The 13980-nt window shown below is 36.9% G+C and overlaps 2 protein-coding genes and 1 long non-coding RNA gene across 3 annotated transcripts in view; 2 read left to right on the top strand and 1 right to left on the bottom strand.

The window, feature by feature from the left end:
- The window catches only part of LOC136244708 (uncharacterized), a 39742-nt gene that overhangs the window by 3099 nt on the left and 22663 nt on the right, over window positions 1-13980 (top strand). The window lies entirely within an intron of this gene.
- LOC136244774 (putative autophagy-related protein 11) lies at window positions 4572-7202 on the bottom strand. The gene is made up of 5 exons (XM_066036331.1): window positions 6459-7202; window positions 5658-5904; window positions 5372-5594; window positions 5286-5319; window positions 4572-5017 (listed from the first exon to the last, which is right to left on the bottom strand). The coding sequence occupies exons 1-5, from the start codon at window positions 6556-6558 to the stop codon at window positions 4572-4574; spliced, it is 1050 nt and encodes a 349-aa protein (XP_065892403.1). The 5' UTR covers window positions 6559-7202.
- LOC136244775 (uncharacterized) lies at window positions 6741-11342 on the top strand. Its single transcript, XM_066036332.1, has 7 exons — window positions 6741-7974; window positions 8048-8218; window positions 8269-8430; window positions 8525-8881; window positions 9063-9167; window positions 9225-9586; window positions 10411-11342. Exons 1-7 carry the CDS (start codon window positions 6741-6743, stop codon window positions 11212-11214), a joined length of 3195 nt encoding a protein of 1064 aa, XP_065892404.1. The 3' UTR covers window positions 11215-11342.

The raw sequence follows: 13980 nt of genomic DNA on the forward strand, positions 1-13980 counted from the left end.
TTGTGGCATGGTAGTTCCTGGCCTGGCTGTAGTAATGCACAGGTATGCATTGCATCACACATACAAGAGTTGTATACATCGCAAGTATAAGAAAAATTAGGAATTTTGAATTAGAGTAAGGACAGTATATAGTGTTGCAATAAAATGTACTGAAACAAGCTGGATTGGAGTAGTACGTAATGTCCAAATACTATAAAACAATAAGAAGTGAATATCCCTACTGTGCTTCAAATTTTATTTGTGAAGTTTTTTTTTGCAAGCTCATGACCGACTAAATACCCTGCTTTTCACAAAACCATGCAGTCACAATATTTTAAAAGAGCACAGCACTATTATACAAGATTGACTCGTACAATAACTGATCAGTGGGCGTGGCTCTACATAAGCCTGCGGACAATAATGGATGTGGATTTGTGTATACCTACAGACTGATGAATGGGTGTGGCTACCATATGTCTACAGGCATAAGTGGACATGGCTCACGAAAGTACGCTGATGTATTACTACGCATCCGCGTTGTTGTACTAATTAATTTAGCACATGAAGTCAGACCTGGACAATCTGTAAAGCGGGACCTGGATGAGCCGACTCGGTTTTTAACATTTTTACTAAACTATATTGACTTGCACGTTGCTATATAGTTTGCTGTGAGTTGCTCTCACTGATTGATATCAACTACCAACTTTGAAAACCAGGGAGCCACGTGTTTTCAAATAGTTTGGTGCAACGACCACATGTGATTGAATGGTTTGATGCAATATATATCAGTAGATGGAAACCCTACTGGAACCTTGACTGATAGCCATGGTAAAGAAGGATAAAAGGTAAGACAATATGCAAGCATTTATGTTTTTCAATATACCAAAGGTTTTTTCTGAAGTGAACTAGAAACATTTCTGCAAAAAAATTAGGGCTGTAGCCAGTTTTCTGCTACACAGGACAGAAGAAGTCAGGCAGGCCATATAGGAATTCATTAAACAACTAAAGATAGATGTCCAGCAGTAGGTGACCTCCTATAACCTAGGTCATGTATGGTTCAATTCCAAAAAAATGATCAGGGTTTGCGGTTTGCTAGTCGAGACTTGGTTGGGGGTTGTATCGCCAATAATTTCCCACTAGGTGGGGAATAGTAATTTTTTGTGATGCTAATCCCCACCTTCCCTGACCTCAGCCCATATCCCTGGTAGTCGGTATAGTTAGGTAGTATGAGGCATTTCATGTATGTAGTTAGGTCATAAGTAATTTCTATCAATTCCTTGTACACATCATGTGATTGAGATTCTAATTAGTGTCACTATGCCACACAGTTTGGGATTACATTGATAGGTGCATTACCGTTCTGCTGCAGCAGCTTAGTTCTTGGGTTTGTGCAATAGCATTCGTTTACTGGGAGTTAACCTTTCCTGATGAAGACATGCACAGGAAATATTAATTGGGTTTCCAATATTGTAAATTACATTGGTTTTCAAGAATTTCCCAATATTAAAATCCAATATTGGAATCATGAGACAAAATACAACATTGGAAGTTTTGAAATTCCAATAATGATATCTTCAATTCCCAATATTGTACTAGAATTAAGGTATCAATTAATGCCAACATTGTGAAAGGTGATTCCCAATATTGGTAATGATGCTTTATCAAGGTTGTTTTGTCAGTATTCAGATATTGTTAATGCATAATCCCAACAGTGTGAATTCTAATTCCCAAGTAATCCCTAATATTGGTAACAATACTTTATCAATATTGTTTTGTAAGTATTCTGATATTGTTAATGCATAATCCCAACATTGTGAATTCTAATTCCAATATTGTGAATTCTAATTCCGATATTGTGAAGTCTAATTCTCAAGTAATCCTAAATATTGGTAACAATACTTTACCAAGATTGTTTTATAAGTATTCTGATATTGTTAATGCATAATTCCAATATTGTGAATTCTAATTCCAATATTGTGAATTCTAATTCCAATATTGTGAAGTCTAATTCTCAAGTAATCCTAAATATTGGTAACAATACTTTACCAAGATTGTTTTGTCAGTATTCTGATATTGTTAATGCATAATTCCAATATTGTGAATTCTAATTCCAATATTGTGAAGTCTAATTCTCAAGTAATCCTAAATATTGGTAACAATACTTTACCAAGATTGTTTTGTCAGTATTCTGATATTGTTAATGCATAATTCCAATATTGTGAATTCTAATTCCAACATTGTGAATTTTAATTCCAATATTGTGAAGTCTAATTCTCAAGTAATCCCCAATATTGGTAACAATACTTTACCAAGATTGTTTTATAAGTATTCTGATATTGTTAATGCATATTCCCAACATTGTGAATTCTAATTCCAACATTGTGAATTCCAATTCCCAAATATTGGTAACAATAATTTACCAAGATTGTTTTATAAGTATTCTGATATTGTTAATGCATAATTCCAACATTGTGAATTTTAATTCCAACATTGTGAATTCTAATTCCAATATTGTGAAGTCTAATTCTCAAGTAATCTCCAATATTGGTAACAATACTTTACCAAGATTGTTTTATAAGTATTCTGATATTGTTAATGCATAATCCCAACATTGTGAATTCTAATTCCAACATTGTGAATTCCAATTCCCAAATATTGGTAACAATAATTTACCAAGATTGTTTTGTAAGTATTCTGATATTGTTAATGCATAATCCCAACATTGTGAATTCTAATTCCCAAGTAATCCCTAATATTGGTAGCAATACTTTATCAACATTGTTTTGTATAAGTATTCTGATATCGTTCCCAATTTTAGTTTGTCCCTATAGAAATACAGAGTTGTTATTGTTGATAAAAGAAAGTATGCATGAGTACATATAGAATAAGCTAAGAACAATATGCAATATTCATTTACATACAGCAAATACAGTAACAAGATAATATACAATTGATATACTGCCATGCAGATAACCAAATCCGCAAAAGTCCGACATGATAGTACATTTTCAGACACTTGTGGTAAAGCGTATATATTTCAGCACATCAACTATAGGGAAAATAAATTACAGGTGCTCAAAAAATTTGTGTAATTGAATTTCAATTTGCACTTGGAAGTTAGCTATAATCCATTACTTAGTAAGATTTACTGCTTGTCACCACAATCGAAGACAGACTTTCTGAAGAAAAGTTCATGCCATGCTATTTCTTCAATGTAACATAAACGCATCCTTTAGGTTCCCATGCCCCTGTTGAGGGTGTAGGTGATTAAGAAAATATCGAACATGCCTTACAGTACAACTTGTTTTAGCAGCCATCTGCATAAAAGACCACCCCTCTAATATGACTAGTTTTAAATTTTCATAGTAATCGTGCACCTGCCTATTAAGACCAAGAAATTTAAATGACTGTCTTAAATAGGTTCCACTGTTTAACCAACCGATGCTTTATACCACAAAATTTCAGCCTGCACTATTATGTTAGGCTTTTGCAGATTTGGTCAAATAATTTTTCTACATATATAGTATAACACCAAAAACGAGTCAGTAGTACAGACTAGTGTTCAAAAGGGCTTGACCTTTCTAACGTCATCCCTGGTGATGGAACCCAAGTTTGTTCCATCTTCTATCTTAACATACTTTTTAGCAATCAACTGGGTTGCCAGTGGTATCATTAACTTGCTTTTTTCTTTTCCCAACAGACACTTCCTTTCTTCAGCAGAACACAACAACTTTATGGCAGAATTAAGCTGGGCTCTGGACACTTCTTTCAAGAAGTGAGCCCCATAAGCTGCCAGCACAACAGCTTCTGCACTGTTGGTATTCAGAACTATAGAAAATAATTGATATTAATGATAGACTCACCACACACTCACCGTACTTATAGAAATTACAGAATACATATGGAAGATACGGACATTATTTTACTGGTTGTAAATCAGTACAGCAACCAATATATGTTATATAAAGATTATTTCTCTGCTATGTAACTAGCTATGGGCATTCATTTCTTAGGAATAGTAGCTATCTCTTGAAAGACAAATGCCAACAATGACCACACCATTATTTAAAGCACAAAAAAGTTCACAAGGTTTGACAATGCAACAAGAAAATATCACTTCAAAAATGGTTTAAGCTGGCATGTATGATGGTGATACTAGTAGTTCATGTGTGTACACTATATACCTTGATCATCTTCATCTTCTGTACTTCTTTCATCTGTTGACATCAGTGATTCTATAACATACAAAAGACAAACGGTGTAGCTATATATAAGTGTAGGATTTAAGTAGGAATCTGGAATCATACTTCTTAAATACTGTAAAGCATTAATACAATACAATACAATACTTTCTATTTAAAGGCCAAAATGCAATTAATATTTAACTATTCTGAGACTTTCTTTCCAAGCTTATTTTTTTCCAGACTTCTCCCTTTAAAACTAAAACATATTTACAAATGTGCACACATACACTAATGTTATATATTCTATTTCGAAAAATAAGTAAATTTACATGGGCATGACTAAAATTTTGCTGGTTGTAATAAGCAATATTTACAGTTGGAAATTACTTCAAAAGCTTCGTGGTGCAACTATACTGATAATTGCATACCGTCATCAAATTCAGTGTCTTCGTCTCTCTCATTTTGCACATCTCCTTTCCCCTTATCCTGCAGCAACTCACTATCTTCATTACTCTCTTCTTTATTCTTAGCCTTCTCTTCTTCTTTGTTAGCTTTCTCTTCTCCCTTTTTAGGCTTCTCTCCTTCTAGCTTAGCCTTCTCTCCTTCCTTTTTAGCCTTTTCTCCTTCCTTCTTAGCCTTTTCTCCTTCCTTCTTAGCTTTCTCTCCTTCCTTCTTAGCCTTTTCTCCTTCCTTCTTAGCTTTCTCTCCTTCCTTCTTAGCCTTTTCTCCTTCCTTCTTAGCTTTCTCTCCTTCCTTCTTAGCCTTTTCTCCTTCCTTCTTAGCTTTCTCTCCTTCCTTCTTAGCCTTTTCTCCTTGCTTTTTAGCTTTTTCACATTGTTGATCATTAGCGACACCTGGAAGAAATATTAACTCAGAAAATCAACACTTATACCTGTTCACTATATGTGTGCACACAGTATAATATTATATATGTGCATTCGTGTGTGTGTGTGTGTGTGTGTGTGTGTGTGTGTGTGTGTGTGTGTGTGTGTGTGTGTGTGTGTGTGTGTGTGTGTGTGTGTGTGTGTGTGTGTGTGTGTGTGTGTGTGTGTGTGTGTGTGTGTGTGTGTGTGTGTGTGTGTGTGTGTGTGTGTGTGTGTGTGCGTGCGCGCAACTACACACCTTTCGGTTTTACAGCTACTTCAGTTTTAGGAGACTACAATGCAAAAGCATCATTGAACATGCCCATTAAAATCTAGGTATTTTACCTTAACGTAATCATATCCTAGTTTTATATGTCGCCTTCGCTCAGACAAAGTGCATATGATATGCTGCTTAATGCAGTCTTTAGTAAAAAATTCAGTAGTGCAGCACTCCTCCAACTCTTCTACTAGAGCATTAAGCTTGGCTTGATTCTCCTTATTGCCCCGAAACAAAGGAATATCATTTCCTGGCCAAACTCTCCTTGCTTCTTTGGCCACTTTATTACGCCTATATCAAATTTATATGTTACATACATGGGTGTTGTAAAGTACAGTACTAGAAGCTCCTTACATCATCAAATAGACCATCTTATGTTTGGCTGGAATGTCATTCAGCTCTCTTTTTGTTAACTTGTAGCCAGTACGTGCCATTGGGGAATACTGTGCTACTGGTACATTAGCATCTGCTGCAGCTGCAGGTTTCAACAGGCGTTTCACCTTAAGCTGCTCCATTACCGTTGACAAGCCACAGGCCTTGAATTGTTCCATGGACCCCTCTTCTCCCAGCATCTTTAACGTTTCTCCATCAACCCTATTGGCTGTGTAAAGCACAAAAAATTACATGATAGATATGTAGACATTATTTGTGTTGCTTCAATTAGTGTGAACTACAATCTCCATTGTTATTTGTTAGCTACAAGCATGCAGCTGGTACATGTGCATGCAGCATGTGCACTACTATTATTGCCTTCCTGTTTGGTAAAATTGACAATAACTTGTAGCACATATATGCATGTGACTTTTTCCAGCTGGTTGTATGAGATCTCCACAATTGCATGTTATGAGAACAGGTGTCAACAGTTGTCAAGCAAAGCCACTAAGTCTAAGTCCTTGCAATTAGGTTAGGTAATATATCCTAAGGCTGCAGCACATGTTGCTGTCAGACCTTCAGTGCTGGTCACTGTACTGTAAAGCACTAATAACAATAAAATTTTTTGTAGCTACGCTCATTTTGTATGCAAGCTCTCTATAAATTAACAAGCCTGTAATGATTGTCACGTAGTGTGTTAGTTACCACAATACATTAACTCCCTCTAAAAAAATAAATTAACATATATTGCGTGCCGTATATAACACAAATAATACGACTCACCTTCAAACTGTAATGCTGTGTCTTCGCCAAAATGAAGCTCAGCCCACTGTTTTGTTTCATCTACTGTCCACTCCTGAATGTTCGCGTAATCCAATGCCATCACAATTTGAAAACAAACACGAAGACGTGACTCGCGATTGATAAAATAGTACGCAGCTGCAGCCAGCACCTGCACACAGCACCTGCACAAGTTTCCCGCTTACGTAAACGCATGCGTGAAAGCTCGTGCGCAAGCGCAATACTGTACCGTTGCCATGATACTGTACCGTTGCCGTACTACAAATGGCTGGTATACGATCACGATCGAGCGAAGATTTGATACTTTGGAACAGGGAAGACGTTGCATATTGTAACTGCTCAGATATGGAAAGTATACATACACATTGCCCGTGTAGAGAGTGCAAAGGAAAAGCAGTGTATCGAGGTACAGAGCATCGTCACTGGAAACTAGCTCAAGCTCTGATTGGGGCTGCTGTAGCTTTAGAAACACCTCACAACGGCAGCACAATAATAAACAGCAGTCATTTAGAGGAGACAGAACTTCCTGAAGCTAGTGCTGTAGCGCTGTCGCGATCGTCTGATACAACATTCGCCAATGCGTCTAGTTCCAGTTCGGTCACGAGTTCGAGTTTGCAATTGGATGCAGCTATAGATCATAGTACAACAGTTACCCTGCAGGACGAACCGGTAATGGATTTTGATGATTCCACTGATGGCCATGGTGATCGTCATGCAGCTAGCTATAGAAGCAGCGAGAGTACAGTTGGTGATCGTGGTGCAAATAGCAATCCGCTACATGTGCTGGAGGCAGTGCTGAAAGCTATGAAGATCACTGACGATGTTGGAGGATCTCAAGCAAATTTTTTGAGCATATTAGAATTTGGCAAAGAGATGTATTACAAAAATCACGAAATGCAGCCTGATGAAAATGTGTGGCCAAGATCATGGCAAGCAGCCCTTCGTATGCTGGAGAGAAGTGGATATAATGAGCCACAGGATCTCTATATCTGTTTGGATAGTAGTCATCCTTGTTCATTTGATGTCATTAAGTCACAAGAAGGTTCATGCAAATATTGTGCAAAAAAGGGATCTGATGGTATTAAATACTCATATTTGCCACTGAGAAATAAGATTTCACAATGGTGTCAAGATGCAAGCTTCTGTGTGAAGATGACTGCTCACTGGCAAGAGAAAGACCACTGGATAAGCAGTGGGATGATAAGCAGTGGAGGACGAAAAGAGTTGTGGGATGGAGAACGTTTTGCAGAGTTAGCCTGGTTCTGGGATCCTCAGTGTAACTGGGTGCTACCAACTCGCTGTCCGCTATGCTCTCAAGTAGTTAGTTCTGCATTGATTAATGGAACAATTGGCAGCGTAGTGTCGCTAATATGTCCAGAATGTCATAAGAAGTTTCAACATCGTGTTCAGTCAGCAAACGGAGATCCCAGAAATATTGCCTTGATAGGCCACTGGGATGGATGGTTGCCATTTTCTGGAAGTGTAAAACATACTTCAGGTCAGTACTTTGTAGTTTAAATAATACTGTGCACTGCGTAAAGGTAACCCCAATTATAATGCCTATCCACTAGGTTCCATAGATGTATCTATAGCAACAATGTACAAGAAAGATCGGTGTTCAGTAGGTGAAGTTTATGTGTGCGGATTTGTGCCAAGCTATTTGCTTCCAAAAAAACGACCTAATTCTATTGATCCATTTCTGCACCCATTAATTGAAGAAGTCGAAGACATATTTATTAATGGTAAAATTACTAGGTGACATACAGCATTTAAAATTTTTATACATTTAAAGGGGTTGAAGTGAATTATGCTGCAGAAATAGGAGGAATACCACCTGGGCCTGCTACATTAAGATGTTTGATACTTCTGTGGACAGGTGATTATCCTGCACAGTCAGAAGTGGCCAAAACAATTAGCCATGGCATCCGTCCATGTAGGAGATGTGAACTTGAAGGTATTACATATATACTCATAATGCATTGTAAAGAGATGTATTTTAATATAATATATTATATAGCTTTATTGTGTGCATTTTGTTAAATATATAGGAGAGAGATATCAGTTCACTTCTCAGTATTACTATGGTAACTACCGCTATCATACCCGTTATCCTTGGTCCCAGAAGAATCTAATATCTTGCATTCCCCACATGAAGAGAACTGAAACAGAAGATCGTGTCACTGTGCGAACAACAATAGCTAAAGAAACAGGATTTACAGGATTGTCTATTTTACACCGTTTGCACCACTTATATGGATTCAATGTTCTTACTGACACAGTTTTTGATGCTATGCACAATCTCCCTTTGAATGTTGGTCTCCATCATATGAATTATTATTTTGATGAAGAGATAGTGAGTAAGCAAGAGGTGGATCAAAGGTTAAATGTTATGCCATGGACTACAGGTAGATTATATGTATGGAGCTTATTAAGAGATTGTCATGCATTATATATAATGACTTATATACCATATGCATGTACATGTGTCATGCAACGTTGAAAATCTGCCACAATGCCATGAGTGTACAATGTACATGTGTGTACATGTGTATTGCATTCATTTGTGCACTTTCATACTTATATTAGAACTGAAGGCTGGAAGAATTCCAGAAGGTCTTAAGAACAGGTTTGGCCACTGGAAAGCAGAAGAGTTACAGAAATTTATTTATCCGGCATCGGAATATGTGCTTGGTGGGTTGCTGCCAGACCAGTACTATCATGCTTGGGTAACTCTTGTTCGAATAACAGAACTAGTTTACAATACTGGAAGAGATGGCTGGAGTGATGAAGACATCAATTTGCTTTCAAAGCTTGTCTTCAGACACAACATCCTCACAGAAGAATCAGAAGGAACAAAAAGCTGTGTAGTAACTTTACACAATTTGCTGCATCTCCATGAAGACATCATCAGGTTTTCAGCACCTGACAATTACTGGTGCTACACTTTTGAACGTGTGATTAAGTGCTACACTAACCGGGCCTCCAACTGCAAAAACGTAGAGCATACATTTGCTAGAGCTGAATGCAGAAGAGAGTATATGAAATTTTGTTTTCCGGATCAGGATTCACAGGAACTGTGTATGGATATTTGTCTGAATCCGGAAGAGATGGTAAAGTTTAGTTTATGTCGACTGTATAACCACAGTATATCATTGTCTAAAAGTATGCGTATGACAATTGTATGTATGTAAATTACATCATAATTATTATATAGCTGCTGCCATAGCAATACTCCACCATTTTGGAGTACAACCAGTTGTGCAAGCCTGATAGTGTAGGTCGGCTGCTACATACTAGTCAAAAGCAGCTTTACGTTCTAGTATTGTTCTATGCTTATATTATGGTAAGGTAATGGTTTCGCCTACGTCAATGGGTTTTACTATGAGATGGCAGAGTGTTATCATATACACATAGAGGTAAACATTTTGTGATATCACACAGCTTCACTGCACTTGTTAAGCTATCAAAGAGATTTTTTGTGGCAATAAACAATGAGCTTCAGTTAGCTGACATAAATCATGCTTTTAAGTTATCTATATGCCATTATTATTTCACCTGCAGGATATAAGGCTTGTGTATTTTAAAGTGGCATTGTCATACATGCTACATAGCTCTTTACGCAAAAGGTGTTGTTGTAAATGTGTTTAGCTTATGATATTAATTCCTTATTAATGTGGAATCCAGCAAAATTACACTGCACACTGGGCAGGTAGTAATATACTATAGCTTCAAATGTAAACACAAAACATATTTAAAGTTGAATAAATAATTTAATACAGTGTAGGTTTATTAAGTTTGTAAAAGGCATTACAATAACAATATATAATAATTTAGATGCAGTGCTTTACCCTTATAAAGTTTTGTATGCCTAGAAATACTTCAATGTTATGTTTACATCATGATAGCATGCATCACTTAGTTTTCTACTTTATAGTTTTATGCCTCTAGCATTAAAGAAGCCCAGAAGATCAGCTCCTTGTACTCAAGATCTAGAGTCGATTCAATATTGGTCGGAGGAAAGCACTATAGATTGATGGATACTTCAGATCTCAGAGCAGCATCAACATTAGTAAATGAGCAGAGCTTTGAAAGTTCTACAATTGGGATATTTGCACGTAGCATTTTTGTTTCCAAGCATGGTTATAACGGAACCTTATACAGAATTGGAGAACACTGTCTTGTTAACCATCCTGGAGAGGACACTGTGATAGAAATTTCAAAAATCTTTGCAATAGAGTTTTCAACCTGCACCACTATTTATGTCAAAGGTACTATGTTTTCACTAGTGACTGAAAGAGATCAAATCAGCATTCATTCATACAGTTTAAATCATATAGTGCAACAAACATCCAATCAGCTAGTTGCTTTAGCCACACAAGTTGTCCGTAAAGTTATGCTTTATCCTCATGGTGAAAACTTTATTTTGGTTGATTATGCACGCACACACATTCCTTTGTGCTCCAGTGAAGTTATTGTTCCTCTGTATCCACAAGTAGGTGATATGGTGTCAGTTAGTGGTGAAGGCAATCAAATTTGGTTGGCCCAAATACACTCAGTCGACAGAACGGCCTGCACTTGCCAAGCATACTTCTATGTTGCAAATGATGAGCCTGATCATGAGCTGTACAGAAGAGAAAGTCATAGACTAGAAAAGATACACTTCGAATCCCTAATAAATTTACAAAATGGACAGTGGCGAGAAGATGGTTTCTTTCATTTGCAATCAGTTTTGCATTAGAAATATGTGTGTTGTATGTACATGAAAGTAATTAATATATTTCTACGTACACTGTAACTAGTAATTCTTAATACAAGTTTAACATTATTATTAATTAATAACAATCAACTTTTCTTTTTGAAAATACAATGTTGGATATTAAACAAACCAGCATGCAAAAGCAATGTTGGATAGTCCATTTACCAATATTGGCTGTTCTTTGTGAAAACACAATGTTGGCTATTAAACAAACCAGCATGCAAAAACAATGTCGGATAATCCATTTACCAATATTGACTGTTCTTTGTGAAAACACAATGTTGGATATTAAATAAACCAGCATGCAAAAACAATGTCGGATAATCCATTTACCAATATTGGCTGTTCTTTGTGAAAACACAATGTTGGCTATTAAACAAACCAGCATGCAAAAACAATGTCAGATAATCCATTTACCAATATTGACTGTGTTCTTTGTGAAAACACAATGTTGGATATTAAACAAACCAGCATGCGAACACAATGTCGGATAATCCATTTACCAATATTGACTGTTCTTTGTGAAAACACAATGTTGGCTATTAAACAAACCAGCATGCAAAAACAATGTTGGATAGTCCATTTACCAATATTGGCTGTTCTTTGTGAAAACACAATGTTGGATATTAAACAAACCAGCATGCAAAAACAATGTCGGATAGTCCATTTACCAATATTGACTGTTCTTTGTGAAAACACAATGTTGGCTATTAAACAAACCAGCATGCAAAAACAATGTCGGATAGTCCATTTACCAATATTGGCTGTTCTTTGTGAAAACACAATGTTGGATATTAAACAAACCAGCATGCAAAATCAATGTAGGATAATCCATTTACCAATATTGGCTGTTCTTTGTGAAAACACAATGTTGGATATTAAACAAACCAGCATGCAAAATCAATGTTGGATAGTCCATTTACCAATATTGGCTGTTCTTTGTGAAAACACAATGTTGGATATTAAACAAACCAGCATGCAAAAACAATGTCGGATAGTCCATTTACCAATATTGGCTGTTCTTTGCGAAAACACAATGTTGGATATTAAACAAACCAGCATGCGAACACAATGTCGGATATTATATTTACCAATATTAACTGGTATTTCCCAATGTAATTACCAATATTGTAATGATCACCAACAACACTTACATTGGATTTGCTGTTTACCAATATGGTTTCCAATTTTTCCACCATAATAATTCACTTTTAGCATTGTATTTGTCTTTGAAAACCAATGTAGACCCAATATTGGAATTTGTCCAAGTTGGAAATACAGGGAATATCAACATTGGTTATCAAAAATTTTTTCCTGTGATGGCTGCAACTGTCTTTGAGAACTTTTCTTCTGATCTTTCCATTTCTTTTGCTTCTCAGCATGACTTGTCAGCATGACTTGCGGGCTGTTTTAGATCAACATCAATATGACCAACTTTGTGCTTCATCAAGTATCCGAGAACAAACTCGTCTTGCAGCTTTGTCACACTCATCTGGAACTAGTAGTGAGTGGCTTAAGGCTATTCCTCAAGTATCCCTCAGCCTTTCTATTCCTGGTTCAGAGTTTATAGTCCGCCTTCTCCTATGGTTAGGAATTTCCTTATTTCCACTGTCACCACTTTGTGTGTGTCTTTCTACCATTGACCATTGTGGTGACCATCTTGAATGTGCTCATGGGCCTATGCACATCCATCGACATGATGCACTAGTAGACATTGTGTACCATGCTTGTCTAAGGGTCATCTTGGGGTTCTTAAGGAGCAGCGGGTTTCAGGTGATGATCACTCCCACCCCGGAGATGTTTACCACCCAGATTTTCAGCATGGCTGTCTTGCATGCTTTGACATTTCAGTTTGCAGCACTACTCAGACTTCACACATTTCATCCTCTTGTGCCTGGAATAGCTGCTGCAGCTAGGGAGTTGACAAAGGATGAAAGACGTAGGGATTTTGTAGAGGACGCAGGGTGTGACTTTATTCCCCTTGTGATGGAAACGTTTGGCGTGTGGTCTCCATTTGCACTTCAAGTTATTTACTCTATTGCTGATCACACCACAGCGAGAAGTGGTGCTTCTACTCGAGTGGCCCGTAAGAACTTGCTGCAACAACTGTCTGTGTTGTGTCACTTTGGTCCAACAATGCCAGAATAATTTTAAGATACTGGGCTTTGCAGTATGGAGACACTGATTTCCCTGCTCTCATGATCAATGTCTAGTCAGTTTTGTAATTAAATTTTAGCATAGTTATAAGTTAGCTTGTAGTTTAATTTGGTAGCTAGTTATTTCATTTGTTAACATTTTCTGTTGATAAAACAAAAGTTTGACTATTTTTAGCGTTTGACAGTACCATGTACGTGATCCATCGTGCCGTCTTTGTGGGGTTGTTGCTTCAATTTTCTATCAGTAACTGCTCATAAAATCTCATGGAGGATTTGAAGACAGCCAATGCAACTGTAATAGATATCTCACTACTACTACTACTACTACCTACGTTGTGTTCTTTTTTTTACACAGATTGACCAACTGAAGTGCTAGGTTGTCCAACTGCAGGCTGAGTTTGAAGAGCAGGAAATTGAAGAGCAGACTGAAGAACCAGAAACGTTGACATTGCGATGTGTCCACCTTAAATGTCTAAGACTTCAGAAATCTCTTAATGTTACTGAGAAATGTTTATTTCTTATACTAAAGCAATGTGCACACCTTGAACACATCGATATAGCAGGGAACTGTGCTGGTGTCACTGGGCAGTGT

Source organism: Dysidea avara, chromosome 14 (genome assembly GCF_963678975.1).
Source record: "Dysidea avara chromosome 14, odDysAvar1.4, whole genome shotgun sequence".
NCBI lineage: Eukaryota > Metazoa > Porifera > Demospongiae > Dictyoceratida > Dysideidae > Dysidea > Dysidea avara.

Excerpts from the sequence above, each read along its gene's own strand:
- LOC136244774 (XM_066036331.1), bottom strand. The coding sequence starts at position 6,558 with ATGGCATTGGATTACGCGAACATTCAGGAGTGGACAGTAGATGAAACA. Across the intron at positions 5,595-5,657 it reads AAGATGGTCTATTTGATGAT|GCGTAATAAAGTGGCCAAAG; the intron begins GTAAGGAGCTTC and ends AATTTGATATAG. Across the intron at positions 5,018-5,285 it reads AGTAGCTGTAAAACCGAAAG|GTGTCGCTAATGATCAACAA; the intron begins GTGTGTAGTTGC and ends TATTTCTTCCAG.
- LOC136244775 (XM_066036332.1), top strand. The coding sequence starts at position 6,741 with ATGGCTGGTATACGATCACGATCGAGCGAAGATTTGATACTTTGGAAC. Across the intron at positions 7,975-8,047 it reads AAGTGTAAAACATACTTCAG|GTTCCATAGATGTATCTATA; the intron begins GTCAGTACTTTG and ends CCTATCCACTAG. Across the intron at positions 9,587-10,410 it reads GTCTGAATCCGGAAGAGATG|TTTTATGCCTCTAGCATTAA; the intron begins GTAAAGTTTAGT and ends TCTACTTTATAG.